General features: G+C 36.2%; 1 protein-coding gene and 1 pseudogene across 1 annotated transcript; both read left to right on the top strand.

Annotated features, from left to right (window-relative positions):
* Nucleotides 1-1,017: 1,017 nt before the first annotated feature.
* On the top strand, nt 1,018-8,735 carry LOC133866729 (DNA cross-link repair protein SNM1). Its single transcript, XM_062303350.1, has 10 exons — nt 1,018-1,758; nt 2,369-2,530; nt 3,123-3,530; nt 3,991-4,054; nt 5,401-5,618; nt 5,718-5,831; nt 6,761-6,866; nt 7,307-7,518; nt 7,763-7,863; nt 8,488-8,735. The coding sequence occupies exons 1-10, from the start codon at nt 1,171-1,173 to the stop codon at nt 8,630-8,632; spliced, it is 2,118 nt and encodes a 705-aa protein (XP_062159334.1). The 5' UTR covers nt 1,018-1,170; the 3' UTR covers nt 8,633-8,735.
* An 8,845-nt stretch (nt 8,736-17,580) lies between these two features.
* On the top strand, nt 17,581-18,532 carry LOC133866145 (transcription factor TCP9-like; annotated as a pseudogene).
* The last annotated feature ends 487 nt before the right edge of the window (nt 18,533-19,019 follow it).

Here is a 19,019-nt window from a genome sequence, read left to right as displayed (position 1 = left end):
TAAACCCGATTTGTGAACGACTTCTATATATTCATCTATAGTATAAATATATGATATATAACTATAAAAGGCAAAATTATACTATATAGTCTATAGGTAACAAATTAACAATATATTATTATATAACACTAGAGAGTATATTATAATTTATAGCTTTATATATAATATGAACAAATAGTACGTCTAGTATGTATATACTAACTATTATAATTAATATGTAATGCTATATTTACTTCGTTAATAACTAACTAACTATGATTTGCTTATTTAGCATATACATTCTTTTTAATCAAAGTGACTTATAGACTAGGAAGGAGGGAGAGGGGGCTAGGAGGGGCCATGCCCCCTCCCCTCTCAATTTCTTTTAAAAAAAAAAAAAATTATAAGGTTGGAAGAAAAAAAAAATTTCTAAAAAATAAAAAATTATATAAGGTAAAAAATAAAAATTTAGCCTACTAACCCCTACCAAAAAATTTTTTTGGCCACTGGCTCCTATTAATAAGAACTTCTAACTCTGTCCTTGCTTATAGACTATAATTAACTACTTAACTATGCTTACATAGTTAGTTGTTTAAAAATATTAAGTTAATATATTTTAGCCAACTAGTTAATAACTTAATATATTAGATAATATTAAGTTGATATATATTTATACACATATAAACTACGTATACGAGTTAGGCTCGCAAGTCTTAATCAAGTCGAGTGAGCGAGTTAGGTCGAACTTTATACAAGCTACCAAGCTAGTAAGCCTTAATCGAATTTCGTTGAACGAGTCAAGTTTGTGCCACTTAATAATCGAGCGAGTTTAGGCAGTTACAAAGCAAGTTCGGGTCAAGTTTAAATGAGCGGGTATTGAGCGAGTTGATTTATTTACAGCCGTAGGGCCCCATTTGTCCATCGACCACCACGTTAGTCTATCTTGGGCTCTTGGATTTTGAAACTAGTCCAGCCCGGCCATAAATGCCACGAATCCTTGTCCAGGGCATATAAACATCAAAAGGACTGAACCAATTTTGGATTTAACCGCCCAACGAAATTCAAAAGCCCCCCTGCTTTTACACCTTCATGATAAACTGATAGTTCTTCTTCTACATAACCGGACGGAGACGGTAAGCAAGCTCTTCCTTTCCAGCAAAAAAGACGCGATCTGACTCTCAGACCTTCGCAATGTCAGACAATGACGACGACGACTTCCAGATCCCTCTAACCCAAACTATAACGCGAAGACCTCTCAAGCCCTCCAATTCGTCCAATCGCGTATCCAAGAAACCAAAGCGCTCCGGCAAAGAGAACGCACCGGGACCCACCTCCTCCGCGCCTGTTCTGAAATCGCAATCCCATACGCCGCCCTCGCGGACGGTCCCTGATGCGCCTCCAAAAATCAAGGAGCATAATAATGGTGATTCTAGCGGTTGGGATTGTGATGGGGAAATGGGATTGCTAACAAGAAGTAGGGGTTGTTTGAGCAATTCGATAGAGTCTAGGTTAATGGCGGGCAGAGTGGATTTGGGTTTCAGTGAGGACTTTGAGGTGGGTGCGGAGCTCGATGTGTTGCTTAAGTTGTGCTCTCAAGTAGAAGGGGAGGAGGATGCTGATGCTGTTAGTCCACATCATGGAGATGACTTACACGCTGACCAAGTTTTTGCTCAAATTCAATGTCCTTTGTGCGGGATTGATATCTCCCACATGAGTAGTGAGGAACGTCAACTACACACCAACGAGTGTCTTGACAAAGAGGAAACTCAAGCTGGAGAAGTAAGTTTCCTTCTTTTTTTTCTTTTTTTTTTTGGGTCAAGAAGAGTTCCATTGAGCAAGAGCAGTGGGAATCATAAAGTCTTTTTTTTTCTTCTTCTTATTCCGTTGGAGTAGATGCTTAGCAATTATGCCTATGCCTCTTCCGAACTCTCATCAATTGTGTTATATGACTCGTATCTGGCTATCAGGGAACTGGGTAGGGCTTTGTTCTGCTGATGCGCTTTTGCCAAACGTTGTTAAAATATTAATTAGATGATTAAATTTACTTTTCTTGTCGGCTTAATCTTTTAGGATGGATAGTGATTTAATACGGTATTAAAGCTAGAGATCATGAGTTTGAACCTTTACTCCACAATTCACCTAATTTCAGTTAAATATATCTCGCACATTGGGCCTCACTTGTTGAGGGAGAGTTTAAGCTCACACGTTAACATTATGAGTATTAGAATATTAATTAAATGATTAAATTTACTCTTTTTTCGTCGGCTTAAGTTTTTAAGATAAGTGATTATTTAACCGAAGTCTCATATCTGCTAACTCCTTACTCATTACGACAAGATATGTGTTCCTTTTCTTTTAATGAATGCTAATTTTAGAATATTTGATGCAGGTTGTTCTTCCTGATGATGAAAGGAAACCCCAAATTCCTCTGCAGGTTGTTGATATCTCTCCTGTTCTTGAGTGGCTGCGCAGTCTGAGTTTAGAAAGATATGGGGATATTTTTGTTCGAGAAGAGATTGATTGGGACACCCTGCAGTGGCTCACAGAGGAGGTGTGCTTCACACTGAACTGTTTGAGTGCTGACCAATTGTTGTCTATCCATCTTTGGGGGACATTGTGTCAATCATCATAAGTTTCTAAAATTGCTGGTTTTTGGAAAATGAATGCTTCAACATATTTATATAGCCTATTTAAAAGTTCTCAATTTTTTATTGGAATTCTGTTTGTAGACTAGATGGAATACTAGGAAATGGTTAAACAGGGGCAGGGAAATAGAAAATTTTCCTTCCCCTCTTCCAGGTGTAAAGAATCGTTATGCTGCTGGCTAGCTCTGTGTATATTACACAGAGCTATAATGTATGCATAATAATGAAGAATATTCAAGAAATGTGTTTTGTTGTTAGGTGTATGTATGTATAGTAATGAAAATGTGGTGTTGAGAAAATTTTACTCGCTCTCTATATCTTGAACCGCAGCTGGTTCATGGTACTTTTCCATCTTATTACTTGTTTTGTTAGTGAAATAAATTTATCTGAGAATTATTTCTTATTTCCTTCTTCTCTTCATTTTCTCTTTAATTTCCGTCTCATTACTTGTTTTGTTAGTGAAATAATATTTTTTTTTTTTTCATGTTTACTTTAAAGGATCTGTTGAACATTGGTGTCACGGCACTTGGTCCCAGGAAGAAAATTGTGCATGCTCTTAGTGAACTTAGAAAAGGAAGTGCCCATGCGGTTGAAACACACAGTGATATGCATGCCTGTTCTGAACCTCAAAGGCGCAGTGCCATTGGAGTTGAAATGCACAATGATGCCTCCGAAGGAACCTTTGACGAAACTAAGAAGTTAGCTGAAAACAAATTGATTACTGATTATTTTCCAGGTGCTGCCACTGATAGGAAGAAAGTCAACACCTCTGTGGGACTGAGTGGCTTGGGAAAAAGATGCTCAAAATCTGGTGGTAAACATGCTGTAGTGAAAAATGGTATTAAAAATAGAAAACTCATGGATGTTCCCTTGTGGTGCTGCATACCAGGAACACCATTTCGAGTGGTAAGTGGCCTTTCAATTAATTATAAATACTGTCATTTTGGTTTCTCACTCTTGCAGTTTTGGTAGTTCCCTGGACTGGACTATATAGCCTCCCCTGATGAAATATTAGATTTTCAGTTAATTATGTGTATGGACCATGGTCATTTTTTGGCCATGCCCTTGAATATTGTAAAAACTCGATCATAAAATGCTGGCTTGACCAATGGGCAAGCAACTCGTATTTAGCATTCCAGTCACTTTCATATTCAGTTTTGTAAAGAGACATGGGGTCATTCTGTGATTCTACCGATTCTACCCCAGTTATGAACATCTTTTGAAGACAATAAATCTGATTAAGGACAAAGGCTTTTGATATGATGCTTCTGATATGTAATTGCTCTTGATATTTAAGAGAAGTTTTAGTGCTTCTGCACATATTCTTTGATACTTACCATAAATTCTTTCTGATTAACATTTGCAGGATGCTTTTCGATATCTTAGAGGAGATTGTTCCCATTGGTTTCTCACTCACTTTCATATGGACCGTAAGTTCAATTACATATTCTTTTTCATATAAGTTCAATTTTTCTAGTTAGTCTGAGAGATAGTGCAATGAGAGTAAGGTCAAATTTTACATATTAGCACGTTGCTATTTTTTATGTTGGTTGCTTATCAAATTCGTTCAGCAAGCCTACATAGATTATTATTGTTTCCTCACCAGTTGCTTTCTGCTTCATACAATATCCTGCCATATCGCTTTATATATGGTAGAATCACAAATTGGATTCACTTAGTTTTTCTCTGATACTTATTAACATTCCACACGTTTCGATTGCATAATTTTATATGGATATGGATATCTTTCACACAGGTCTGGTTCTCTAGAAACTAAATATGAAAATTCTATAGATGTGTAGTAAATTTTTTTTAAGGGAAAACTACAGTTATTCTCTTGAACTTGCACTTTAATTGCAACATCCTCCAAACTTTAAAAAGTTGCAAAGGACCTCCAAATTATTAGCCCCTTTCACTTAACCTCTTGCTGTTAGGATTTTCTTTTAATTTGGAACTATGCACGTGACCCATTTTCCGTCTGATTTAACTAAAAATCCTAACGAAGGGGCTAAGTGAAAGGGACTAGTAGTTTGGGGGGTCAATTGCAATTTTTTAAAGTTTGGGAAACATTGCAATGAAAAGTGCTACACTTACCAATTTTTTTTCTTCCAAAAGTTCATTCTCAAATAATGTGTCAATCATGGATGAGATTTACTATTTTGGAAAATGTATCACCATCCTATGGGATAACGACACATTATTTAGGAACCACTTTTGGGGAAATTTTGATAGTATAGCATTTTCCCATTGCAATTGACGTGTAACTTCAAGGGTAGGTGTAGTTTCTCCTTTATTTAATCTTGCAACACTTTTTTCTTGAGTAGCCCATTCATTTACACTTGAATTATATGTTAAATTTTTTTGAAGCATCACCTTTCTTTGTTTAGATTACATTAAGATTGCAATATACTGTCGTGCCATGAAGTTAAATGGAAATCCTCAATCGTGAGGCACTCACTTAGTATTGCAACAAAGTGTGTGGTACTCTGTTGCCATGAACCATCTCCTAAAAATATAGGTACACCAGGGTAGATCATATCTGTAGGATCTAGATGGTCATGACAAATAGTATTGGGTATCTGTTATGTGGAATTTGTGCTGCATTGCCTCAAGGACATAAGGAGGTTCTAGGGAGTGCTCGCATATATCATTGCCCAAAGTATGCCTGGAGCTAGGTTGTTGCAATCTTTCAGAGGTCGGGTTGTCAGTCTGCAAGCATTGGCTTTTGGTTTTATACTGTTTTTTTTTTTTTTTTTTTTTTTTTTTTTTGCTGCAGATTATCAAGGTCTAACAAGGTCTTTCCGTCATGGAACGATTTATTGCTCCTCTATCACGGCTAAGCTTGTGAATATGAAGATTGGGATCCCATGGGACAGATTGCAAGTTTTACCTCTCAACCAAAAGATCAATATTGCTGGTATTGGTGTGACCTGCTTGGATGCAAACCACTGCCCTGGTTCCATAATTATACTTTTTGAACCAGCCAATGGTAAGGTGTGGCCCAAACTGACTTCCTAGTATACCATCTTGTAATATTTCTTGTTGGCCTACCATTGTTTTTAAAGCTCATTGGGGTTTCCTTTATGCATGTAGGCTGTTCTACATACTGGGGATTTTCGCTTTAGTCAGGAAATGGCAAACATATCTCTTTTGCAATCATGCCCTATCCATACTCTTATCCTTGACACCACTTACTGTAACCCCCAGGTGAATCTACTTGAATGGTGGAATTTTCTCTTATGTTATTACTTCCCAAATAAAGAAGGAATTATTGCTTACAATAGTTCTGGGCTTTAAACAAGTTGGGCTGAGCAGAACTCCCTTTGGCTTGGTTTGTTAGAGCAAGGTTTGTGCTTGGCTTGGTTAAAGCTTGCAAAGCTTGCATGTTAATGTAATTGGATAAGGACTAGGCTTAAAGCCCATCGTCTAATTACCACAACTCTTATGTCCAAGTTTTAAAGTGTAAGGTTACTCATGCTGGCAATTAATTGTTGATTTTTGTAGCAACCCATGTAGTGTAAATTTCAGCTTTCTCAAGTCCCTGCTCTTTTTAGATTACCTAACTTGGCTTCAGCTTTGGCTTGGCTCTTGGACCGCTGAATTAATTCTGGGAGTTTACTGAGTTCAAATTTCTGCTCTATTTAATGACATTGCTGTAGGCATGGGCCTGGCCACATTTGGTTATTGGTCAGTGCGTTGGCTATGAAAACCTAGAATTCTATTTTCTTGTGAGTTATGTATTCATCTTGTATATTCATAAAAAAAAAAAAAAAAATGTAATCATACATTATATTCAGGACTGTAAAATTGCAATTTAATATGCACCTGTGCATGTATTCATAACATTCACTCTAAATGATAATGCCTATTTGCAGAAAAAATAGAGCTATAACAGACTGAAGTTTATTTACTAATAATTGCCAAAGTTCAATTCACACTCATATTCCTGTATTTGCTTGGAACTTCATGTTTATTCACCTTTGGCACTCTGAGACAAGTTGATACCTTTAACTTTCAGCATAATATATATATTTTTATCTTTTATCGTTAGAAAGTGTCAAATCTTCATTATGTAGTCACTATTTTAACTGAATCATACTCATGGAAGTTGAGTGTCATTTCATGATTTATTGCAGTATGACTTTCCAAAGCAAGAGGCTGTAATACAGTTTGTCATCGATTGCATTCAAGCCGAAGCTTTCAACCCTAAAACTCTTTTTCTGATTGGTAGCTACACAATTGGTAGAGTTCACCATGCCTCTCTCTCTCTCTCTCTCTCTCCTCTTCCTGCTTAATAGACTTGCACATTGATGTATATCCTTCCAATATTTTGGTTATTGAAATTTATCATTCTGAACTAAATGAGTGGCCACCTCGTTTGATAACACTTTTTGGAAAACCTTTTTAGTTTTAAGCAAAAATGCAAAAGCATTAATAAATAACTTCAAACGCAAAATACTAAAAATTACTTTTACCTTTATGTCATTAAAAAAAAAATTCAAAAAAAGAAAGAAAAAAAAGAAAGCACTCTCTTAAAAGTTTTATCAAACAAACCCAATGTTTGTCTTGATGTTTACTTGTTTTTTTTTCAGCATTTGGTTAATGCAGTTCCCTCCCCATCTTTTGGTTGCATTATTTATTTCTTTATTTGTTCTGCTGAAACAATATTTTCTTTTTAACAGGAAAGGAACGGCTGTTCTTGGAGGTTGCTCGTGTTCTCCGCAAAAAGGTTTATGTCAATGCAGCGAAGCTGCGTATTTTAAGATGTTTGGGGTTACCTGAGGAGGATATGCAGTGGTTTACATTGAATGAACAGGAAAGCCACATTCATGTTGTTCCTATGTGGACACTTGCGAGCTTCAAACGGCTGAAGCACATATCCAATCAGTATGTGGTGAGATGCACCGCCCACATATATATATATATATAAGCATATCTATAATCCTAACTAAAGAATGAAATTTTTTACTCTCTCTCTCAAATCTTAGAAGTTTGTGACGAATCTCTCTAGGCTACCAGCTAGGCAAATGACAATTTTAAGGGACTCACTTTTTCTAAAATTATTTACTTTTTACTTTTTGCTTTTGAAGTGACGGATAGACATTTATCCTTGCTATATTTGCGTTTTTATTGATCAGGGTCGATTCAGTCTTATAGTGGCTTTCTCTCCTACTGGGTGGACGTTTGGTAAAGGAAAGAAGTCTCCGGGGCGAAGGTGGCAGCAGGGTACCATTATAAGGTGCTTTTATCTCCTTAACTTTGTTTGCCTAGAGTGAACCCTCTGCTGGAAACCATCTAGATCTCCAGTCTTTTCTAAGTTGTGACCCAATTCCGTGAAACATGCAAATCCCGATGTGGGGCTGACATATGCTGCTAAATTGTGCTAGCTCTAGGGCTGGCAATTTCATGAACCCAACATAAATGTAATAAGAAATTAGTGGATTAAGGTTGTAGAATCTGTTAAATGGGTTGGATTAGGGTTGACCTATATAATCTAATACTCATGCTTTGATACGACCTGAACCTACCAGGCGATATAAGTGCTGTCAAATTTTTACACTATTTGTTTACTTAACACGAAATTAGCGGATTAGAGTTAAGGGGTTCCTTTAATTAAATGAGTTGTGTTAGGATTAATCTATTCAGTCTTATACTCATGCCTCGACACGACACGACCCGAATTCAACACACAAACACAAATTGCCACCCTTAACTAGCTTCATAGCCCTAGCCCCCACAACGATTTTTGACAATTTTGGCAAACTAGTAGTACCTGTTACCTTATATTTTAGCTCAAATTTTAGGTATATGTGCATTTGTGGGTCTGTGAGGACTGATTTGAGATTTTTACCTTGCTTTCCAGGTACGAGGTGCCATACAGTGAGCATTGCAGCTTTACAGAACTCAGAGATTTTGTTAAGCTTGTTTCTCCTGTAAATGTAATACCAAGCGTAAACAATGAAGGGCAGGATTCTGCAAATATGATGATCTCCCTCCTGGTTTCTTGATTTGTACACCACAGGCTTTAAAGTTTGCCATCCCAAGGCCCTGAAGAGGGTTAAATTTGCAACATATGCTGTCAACTTCAATGAAGAGAAATAATTCCTGTTAGTCTTCCCCCATTCTCTTACTCTCTCTCAACAGAAGGAAAGGAAAAGAGAAAAAGAGTACAAACAAAAAATAATATTTGAAATGAAGTACTCACATATAATTATTTCTGGTAAAATGACATTTTCCTCAAATTATTATCCTTGTATAATTTAGTTCTACAAATTTTAACTCAGTGTAATTTAGATACACCAAATCACCTACATATTACAAAATATTTTTTTTTTTTTTTTTTTTTTTTTTTTTTTTTTTTTTTTTTTTTTGTGTGTGTGTGGGGGGGGGGGGGGGGGGAGTTTTTACTCTATGGTATTGTTCATTTCGGTACAAGAAATGGGATTTGCTAAAGACGAGTAAGAGATGAGCTTGTAATAGCTCTCTTAAATTATTTTGAATATTAGACTATTTCACTATTTTTTATTTTTTATTTTTTTTAAAAAAAAAAATTGCACAATCAATCAAACACTATACAATATAGCAAGTTGGTGATAAAGAAGGGTTGATAGGGAAATTGCACATTTGTGTTGAATAAATTTGCAAGGATACATGATACACCATATATATTTGTTCAACCAAACACTAAAAATATATGATCTAATTTGATTGATTAGATCATATATTTATTGTTGAGCGGTAATCGAAAGTGATGTGCTAAAGATATTTTGCTAGGGAGGGTAGGCACATGTTGTTAGGTACTCGTGACCTCATCCAAAATTTCAGCTTTCCAACTGTTTTCTTTATTTCTTTGTTGGAGCTTGAAAGCTTCTTGACCCCCTCTTCTCCATCTTTGCTTTACCCACTAGATGACACTAAATTTAATTTGCTTTACCCTCTTCTCCATCTTTATTTCTTTGTTGGAGGTTGACAGCTTCATTGACTACTCTTCTTTTCTGGTGGCTGGGCCATTGACAACTTCCCATTAAGACGTATTTGGATCAAGAGCCGGTCAATTGAATTGAGAGGACAAAATTGTTCCAAAAAAAATATGAAAAGACAATTTTACCCTTTCAATTCAACTGACCGGATCCTCTCTAGTTCACTTGAATTGGGGTTCATTTTCTTGAATAAATGAGCTTTGTCCGAAGAGAAAGGCTATCCATGGTACCGAGTAGGAGCTCTCCTGCTCGAACAGGAGAGTCTCTCTCTTACACTCCTCTATTATTACTATTGTTCCTTAATTCTCTTTGGACATGTAAGGGATTCAGATCCCTTCCCATAAGATTGTCGGCTGCCGCTCAGTCTCTAGATTTTGCCTTCTATTTTATGCTATGTGCATGTCCCTGCAATTCCTTCACTTCTAGTGCACATATCCTTTGCAATTGCTCCAATTCAAGTTGTTCATTCAATAAAGTCTCCTACAATTTTAGAGAATGTTAGTGGCATGTAATTTCTTTAGTCTAAGCAGTTCATGCAAAATGAATGGGTTGAATTGAGCCAAATAAACATTAAAGAGAAAATCGAGAAAAAACAAAAAATAAAATAAAATAAAAATAAGTTAAAGGGGGGTGGTTTTTTCTCTTATTTTTCAGACATATGCAAGGAGTAATGCTACACATCATCTTTTAGTCCTCTTTTTGTTCCCCCAAAACTGATATGGCTCTTAAAATCACCATTAAATTTTTAATATATGACTATTAGATTTTGATCCAATAGTGATTTTAAGAGCCACATCAATTTTGGAAGGACAAAGGAATGATGTGTAGCATTACTCTAGTTTTTATGCATTTTTTGGAAAAATATAAAATTGATCCCTAGATTTTAAAAGAAACAAAGAAAATAATGGATTTCCTTTGACAATTAATCTTTTCATTAGCTTCTTTTTTTTTATCTTAAATAATTTTATACACTACACTTTTATCCTGCTTTACTAATATGGCACTACCAATCAATTTGACATTTTTCTAAACAATAACATATTGACAGTAACACAATATATATATATATAATTTCATAAGAGTGAATTGAGGACTTTTTGACCTAGTTCTTGCCACGTCAACAATTAATTTGAACGAAAAAGCTAACGATTTAGTGACTCACAACCTAGGGGTTAGGGACCATTTTTTTTTCCTTTAATTTTTATTCTAGATTACATTTTTTTTTTTTTTTAGATATTGTAATATATTTTAGTACAAATACAAAAAATATTAGTGCTAAAAAGTTGTAATTACTGTGTACGGATATTAGTGCAAACGATATGAGTATATTTTATTGATTATTCTAGGGCACAACTTTTAACGCTGGCCGAATCTGGGACTGGTGGACGGTGGTGAATGGAGGACAAGTGCCGCAGCCGTGGCTTGAGCCTCAAATAGCGATGCACCAACGATGAGTCCACTTGGCTCACCTTGGTGAATACAACGCGGACTGTGAGCCGATTTGCATGATCACGAAGTTGAACCTTACGGTCATTCGGTCAAGGGCATTAACGACAAACTTTTTAAATTTTATTCTTTTCTTTAAACGTTGAAAAAACTTTTAAAATGTTCTCTGAAATCTCTGCAATAGATTCTATTAGTATTTTCTTAAAACAAAAAAAATATATATATAAATAAATAAATTAAGAAAACTCAAAATGTTTCCTTAGATTTAGGATATCATTTTGCTTCCCCTATCGTTATTTCAATAAAAATAGTTTTAATCTTTCATCTTTTTTCTCTTAATATTTATTTGAAGTAATATTTAAATATTATAAAAAAAGATAAGGAAGTTATTGTAAAATTTATTTGAATAGGAAAACAAAAAATAGTTTAGTTCTCTAAATTTAAGAAAAATCTTTAAAAAAATTGCTTTTAGTACTTTAATACCTTTATAGTTAATGGACAGGCATCAATGAAAGTTTTTAACGGCTAATTCAGTTCCCTCTTAACCAGTTCTTTTTTTTTCTTTTTCTTTTTTTGACATGTCCACACAAGAGGGGGATTCGAACTAATGACCTTCGTTTTATGAGGCATGGTCCCCAGCCGATTAAGCTACCTCTTCAGTTCCTTCTTAACCAGTTGGGGAATGATAATAGTAACCTCCATCTCACATCTCACTCATATTTTATTAAGTTGACGTGGCAATGTCATCAATTTTTTATTTTATTTTATAACAAAGGCTAATCTAAGGGCTGATGATCACTGTCATGATGCTCATTAAAATTGAATCAAAATTTCTAAAATGCCTAATATTTATATAAATAAAAAATAAAAATAAAAAACTTCAAAAGATTCTTTGGGTGGCCACCCACTCAAATAGTAATGCTAGAAACCACCTTATCCCACAATGTTGATGTGACTTTTCTAATAACTTTTGTATTAATTATTGTTAAAAAAAAAAAAAAAAAAAATTCAAGGGTTGGTTAGAATTACCATTTAGGAACATTGTCAACGGTCAAGATCTAGTTATCCAACCAGTGTGATATGAAAGGGCTTGGGACAAGTGGGATGCATTCTAGGGATCAAGTTTTGGCAAGATCTGACAATAAAGTGTTAGGCTTATCTCAGCCTGCATAGACAAAGTCTTGTCTATGTTTAGCGTCCAGGACTCCAAGAACTTCCCTTCAAACATGGAGTTTCTCTTCCTGTGGAGCTTTGTCCTAGGACACCTTAAGTGAAAGAGCATATGAGAGCAGTTCCTTATGCCTCTGCATTAGGAAGCCTCAAGCGTGCCATGTTATATACTAGGCAAGCTATTTTGTTGTGCATGCAAGTATTGTCGTCAGATATTACTCAAATCTTAGATCACTACTTTGGGTAGCAGTTAAGTATATACTCAAATATTTTTAGAGAATGAGAGATTATGTGCTTGTCTACCAAAGTAAGGATTTGATAGCCACTAATTGAATATATTTTGACATCCAATCGAATCGTAATTCCTGTAGATCCATCTCAAGGTAAAGTGTTTACTCTCGATAGTTGAAGTATTAGTTGGATGGGTGTCAAGCAATATTGTATTGCTAACTCCACCATGGAGGATGTAACACCCCACTCAAGCACATGGCAAATGTGTACTCAAATGTGAAGCGACATAATGGATGTCACTTTAATATATTTAGGAGTTAAATTAATCATAATTAAAATCTCGGTGTGTTGGGTGATCACATGTAATATTGTGAGAATACTACTCCTCAATATGGAATCCATAATCATTTAATTTAATCAAAGCGACATGAGGTATCCCATTGGGATAGATTTAATGAAATATATTGATTATTCTAAGCCACTGGCCTGAGCATTTTTGTAAGATTTACTAAAATCAAACCGTACTTAAATGAAATGAAATTTCATAAGTACATGAATAATCAATGAATTAAATTTGGTACTTAAGGATTAAGAGGTAGTGAATTAAAGAAAGTCTTTATAAGACTTTAATTTGATTATAAATTATTTTAAAAAAAACTGCTTTTAATACTCTAATACCTTTATAGTTAATGGACATGCCCTACCGAAAGTTTTCAACGGCTAATTCAGTTCCCTCTTAACCAGTTGAATAAAAATCGAGATCATTCATTTGAATAAAAAATAAATAAAGACAAAACGATTGAAAGGTTAAAAAAAAAAAAGAAGGATAATGTAATATCATAGAGTTCCTAAAATCTTTGAGAAGAAATCTCATTGTGTGCCTAACCATATTATGTTTGGTGTTATATAAATGCTTAAAACGACATCACCATCTCACATCTCATTCATATTTTATTAAATTGAAGTGGCAATGTCATCAATTTTTTTTTTAATTTTATTTTATTTTTAACAAAGGCTAATCTAAGGGCTGATGATCACAATATCATGATGCTCACTAGAATTGAATCAAAATTTCTAAAATGCCCAATATTTATATAAATAAAAAATAAAAATAAAAAACTTCAAAAGATTCTATGGGTGGCCACCCACCCAAAGAGTAATGCTAGAAACTACTTTATCCCACAATACTGATGCGACTTTTCCAATAACTCTTGTATTAATCATTGTTAAAAAATAAAATAAAATTTAAGGGTTGGTTGGAATTACCATTTAGAAACATTGTCAACGGTCAAGATCTAGTTATCCAACCAGTGTGATATGAAAGGACTTAGGACAAGTGGGATGCATTCTAGGGATCAAGTTTTGGCAAGATCGGACAATAAGGTGTTAGGCTTATCTCAGGCCACATAGACAAAGTCTTATGTTTAGCATCTTGGACTCCAACTTCCCTTCAAACATGGAGTTTCTCTTCCTGTGGAGCTTTGTCCTAGGACACCTTAAGTGAAAGAGCATATGAGAGTAGTTCCTTATGCCTCTACATTAGGAAGCCTCATGCATGTCATGTTATATACTAGACAAGCTATTTTGTTGTGCAGGCAAGTATTGTCATCAGATATCACTCAAATCTTCGATCACTACTTTGGATAGCAGTTAAGCATATACTCAAATATAGAGAATGAGAGATTATGTGCTTGTCTATCAAAGTAAGGATTTGATAGTCACTGGTTAAATATATTTTGACATCCAATCGAATCGTAATTCCTATAGATCCATCTCAAGATAAAATGTTTACTCTCGATGGTTGAAGTATTAGTCGGATGAGTGTCAAGCAATATTGTATTGCTAACTCCACCATGGAGGATGTAACACCCCACTCAAGCACATGACAAATGTGTACTCAAATGTGAAGTGACATAATGGATGTCACTTTAATATATTTAGGAGTTAAATCAATCATAATCAAAATCTCAGTGTGTTGGGTGATCACATGTAATATTATGGGAATACTACTCCTCAATATGAAATACATAATCATTTGATTTAATCAAAGTGACACAAGGTATTCCACTGGGATAGATTTAATGAAATATATTGATTATTCTAAGCCACTAGCCTGAGCATTTTTGTAAGATTTACTAAAATCAAAATGAAATGAGATTTCATAAGTACATGAATAATCAATGAATTAAATTGGCTACTTAAGGATTAAGAGGTAGTGAATTAAAGAAAGTCTCTATAAGACTTTAATTTGATCATGAATTATTTTAAGAAGGGATCAAATGCAAATATAAGAAGTCATTAGGAGTATTGAATAATCAAAATAAAATAATAGAGTGCAATTAAAATTACTAACCTAGGACAAGTCATGAAATGACAAGTGTCTTAGGCTTATTAAAACTAGTTTTTATTTTTCCTTTAGGTCCCTCCCTAAGCTGATTATTACCCATATAGGGTTTGACCTAATTGCACTAGCTCACTAAACCCTATGGCCATGTATTTTGACTAGTGGATGCTAGAGTTTTCAAATCCTACTTCTACTTGGATACACGTGCCTATAAATAGGGAGTTTGTGTAGGCATTAGATGCACATAACTTGAAAGCCCAGACTCTTGGTTTTATAATTAGTCAATAGGGAGAAGGTTTAAAGGTATCAAAACCCAACCCTAGCCGTGCATAGTGAGAAGGAGCAAGAGAATTAATCAGCCCCTTGTTTTAAAGAGTAGCTAACTCTTACACTTTGTGAGCATCTCTTGCAAATTTTTTGAAAGAACTAAGGAACGGTTCTACCCCCAACACAGGCACACAAGTAATAAAAATTTGCAATAATCAACAAGAGAACATAGCAAGCATAATTAGTTACGAAGTGGAAAACCCTTTAAACACATCAAAGATAAAATTACTCTGGGGCAGCTAAACCTGAAAAATTAATATCTTAAAGAAGATTCAAAATACAGACATATAACCCTTTGTAAATCTAAGACTCCAAATGACAAAAATCTCATTGCTTGCCTCCTTGCTACCCAATATTCTTTCAATTCCTTTCCTCACCGATCCATCGGTAGACTTCTTGACCGAAGAATTTTGTGTATGGTGTGGTTTGAAGGAATCAAATCCCAAGTAAAAAGAAAGCTTCAAGTGTTTTAGGAAACCTCACTTGGGTCAACGAAGGTGAATGAAGGAAATCATCTAAAAGGGTTTTAAGCTCATGTATGAAAATATGTTCCTCGCTAAGGGAAATGAAAGTCTTTGCTAGTTGAGAGAAAGAGGAAGGAGTGAGCCAAAAGTAGAGAAAGATCTTATTTTTATCGACTGAAAAATCTTGTGGTGCCAAGATGGTAAATTGGCATCAAGATGGGAGCTAAGGTTTCATCGCTAACTTTCTAATATTTGGCAAGGTTTGGCAGGTAACGTCAAGACGACATTTAGACGGGCTTTTGATGTTGCAAGGTAGTAACTCTCTATGGTCCAACGTCAAGATGGCCTTCAGACAGCTATTGGATTTTATGAGGCAGAAGCTCTATGTGAACCATCATCAAGTCGATATTCTAACGACTATCTGACAATAAGAACAAAAAGACCCCAAAAATCATATTTTTCACACCAAATACTTAGGAGATAAAGAGATATACAAGCAAGGTTTTGAACACAGAATGATGCCAACTTCTAAGACCTAACATTTTTGTTTTGCATAATCTTTTTCTATGCTTTCATGATGCTCTTTCTTCGGTTTCTCTACTGTAACTTTGAGTTATACTCCCAACAAGCACCACCATGACCAGCGCCACGGGTTGAGCTTCGCCATCATGCGTCCTATGCTACCACCACCATCTCTCTGTGGGTGGCGTGAGGCCATTATGGCCGCCCTACACTGAGGTTGGCAACGCTGTGCGCACCACCCTCTCTTTGTTCTACTCTCTCACCCTCACCTCACTTTGTCCCTCTTTCCCTCTCTATCACAATCTTTCTCTCATTCCTTTCTCTATCCCTCAAGCTCTCACTCATTCCTTCAAATTCTCTCTCTCTTGACGGAGGTAGAAAAACAAAGAAGACTTAAAATGAAAACACGTATTGTAGCTGGAAATTGTTTTCCAAAACATGTATAGGTTGTGTTCCATATTTTGGTTTTTTATGGGGTGTTTTTGTTTTTCACATATATAATGGTTTTCCAAACGCACATGAATAGTACATAAACACGTTTTGTTGTTTTAGAAAAAAAAAAAAATTGTTTCCAAAACAACTACCAAATAGGCTCAATCTCTCTCCTCTCTCCTTTATGAGAGACCTTCGCTCTCCAAGTGAGAGCTTTGCCCTCATCCCTTGTGAGTACCTTGGGAGGAGGGAAGAGCTTTGCCCCTTCCTTTTCTTTCATTCTCTTTTTTATTTATTTTTTCTTTTTTAAATGTTTTGAAAGCCAAGTTTGCTGCCCCTTCTCATCGCCTTTGCCCACGGACCTCTCCTCCATCCATTGGCCTCTTTTTCACACTCTCACACCTTGTTATCAGCGCCTGGGCTCCACGCCTCCCTGGATGGCAGATTTGTGGCTTTTGAGCGACAAATATTCTGCTCTACGCCCACCTCCACTATTCATATCCCCCTTCCATCCTCTTCGGCCTCATCTCCACCTTTCACATCCCTCTTGCATCTCACATTTTTTTTTTTTTTTTATATGTATTTTGTTTATTTATTGGTTTAATATAATCTTGTCCTAGACCAAAAAAACATTATGAATGTAGTATGGAAAACGAACATGATGTTGTCATCAACTATCATCTTGTTGCAATCTAGATATGCCCATTTTCTCACTTCTTAGACCACTTTTCTATACACAAATAATGAATATGCATCATTATCAAACACCTGTCCTACTTGAGCACAAAGAACCATGGCTATCTTTGTTAAAAAATTTGAAAATTGGTTTTTTTTTTTTTCTTTTGAAAAAGTTTTGATGTGATAGAAAGTTGAGAAGTGTTTTTGGTAGGTTTATATTAGAAAAGTTTTTTTTTTTTTTTTTTTTTTTTTTTTTTTTTTTTAATTTTAACTCCACAAATAAAATTGTTTGCTAAACTTTTTGAAAAGTGTTTTGTATTTTTAAAGAAACAAAACTTGATCATGTTTATTTTGAGAATATGATGGCATTTCAAGCCATGCCATTGAAAGAGGAGCCCTTGGACTCGGACCCGGACCAGAAGACCCACACGACCCTCCAGCTGGTGACGCCCACGCAGCCAATCGGGATGGTCCTTGCCTCCATGCTGGTGACGGCGGCGAGGCAGTCGTCCACAAAGGACTGGCATACAAAGGTGGAGGGTCGTGGCCAGAGCATCCGAATACCCGCCACCTGCGCCGCCCTATTCTTCTAGCTGACCTGGGAACTTGGTCACAAATCTGACGGCGAGACCTTCCGGTGGCCCCTTGTACACGCTGAACAGGCTATCATCGAGGCCATTGGCACTGACATCGTCCCCACCATCGCCGTCTCTGTCGACAGCACCCTCAAAATCCGCACCACCACCACTACCTCCAACACAAACACAATCACAATCCCCTCCTCCACCACCACAACCACCAAGAAACGAAAACTACTGTCGAACATCGAATTCGTGGACATAAAATGATGCCGTGTCGCAACCTTCGACTCTAGTGCTAGTCCAGACCGCCACTCCGGCGGTCCCTCAGGGTTTGGTCTCGGTCTGGGCCGTGGGGAACATGGGCATGATGGTCCCAGCCAATACATTCTGGATGATCCCACAGGCCCAGCTCGGCAGCCCGGACCCTCCTCGAACCAATGGCCCCAGATATAGTAGTCCTTCTCTCCCACGGTCTTCAACATGTTGACCAGGCCTATCTCATCGTTTATACACCAACGTAAATGTTCCCACAGACGTTGAGTTGACCAACTCTGTGGCGAGCACGACCTCCATTGGGGCCAAGGTGGCGAAGAACTCGATGTTGACGATGGCAGCGACTGTTAATTTGGGTGGTGGGAGTAGTAAGGCTCAAATGCTGAGGGATTTCTCGTTGGAAATTACGATAAGCAGGAGTTTCTCTGTTTTTTGTGCAATCGATTCAACAATCCACTAGAGGCTGTGCAACTCCACGGAGGGGTGCGAGGTGTACCCGGACAAACTGAATCGGCCATACGGTTGGGTGGGTTAGTGCCATGGGTCCTCATACAACGACGGTTAGGTGAAACAGAGAAGCTAAGTGTTTGTTTGAGGGAAAAATAGAGAAACTCGTGACAAAAAAATCACATGCGAAGCACATGAAGCCCTTTCCGTCAGAGCAGACAAAAATTACTAATAGATTGGCTACATTGCAAATTTTGAAAATTTTGTTAAGGCACATTGCAATTTTTTAAAGATTAGAAGGAAGATTGAAAAAGTAGCAAAATTTTGGAGGGTTAATTGTATTTTCCTCTTAATATTAGGGATAATTGCATTACTAGTCCCTGTGGTTGACTTAAATTACAAATCACTCCTAGTGGTACAAAAAGTTCATGAAAGGTCCTTGTGGTAAACTATAATTACGAATCACTTTTTAAACCTGTTTTTCGTACACCAAATTAACA

This window comes from Alnus glutinosa, chromosome 4 (genome assembly GCF_958979055.1).
Source record: "Alnus glutinosa chromosome 4, dhAlnGlut1.1, whole genome shotgun sequence".
Classification (NCBI taxonomy): domain Eukaryota; kingdom Viridiplantae; phylum Streptophyta; class Magnoliopsida; order Fagales; family Betulaceae; genus Alnus; species Alnus glutinosa.
Note: the sequence above shows the minus strand (reverse complement) of the source record. Positions and strands in the feature narration are given on the sequence as shown.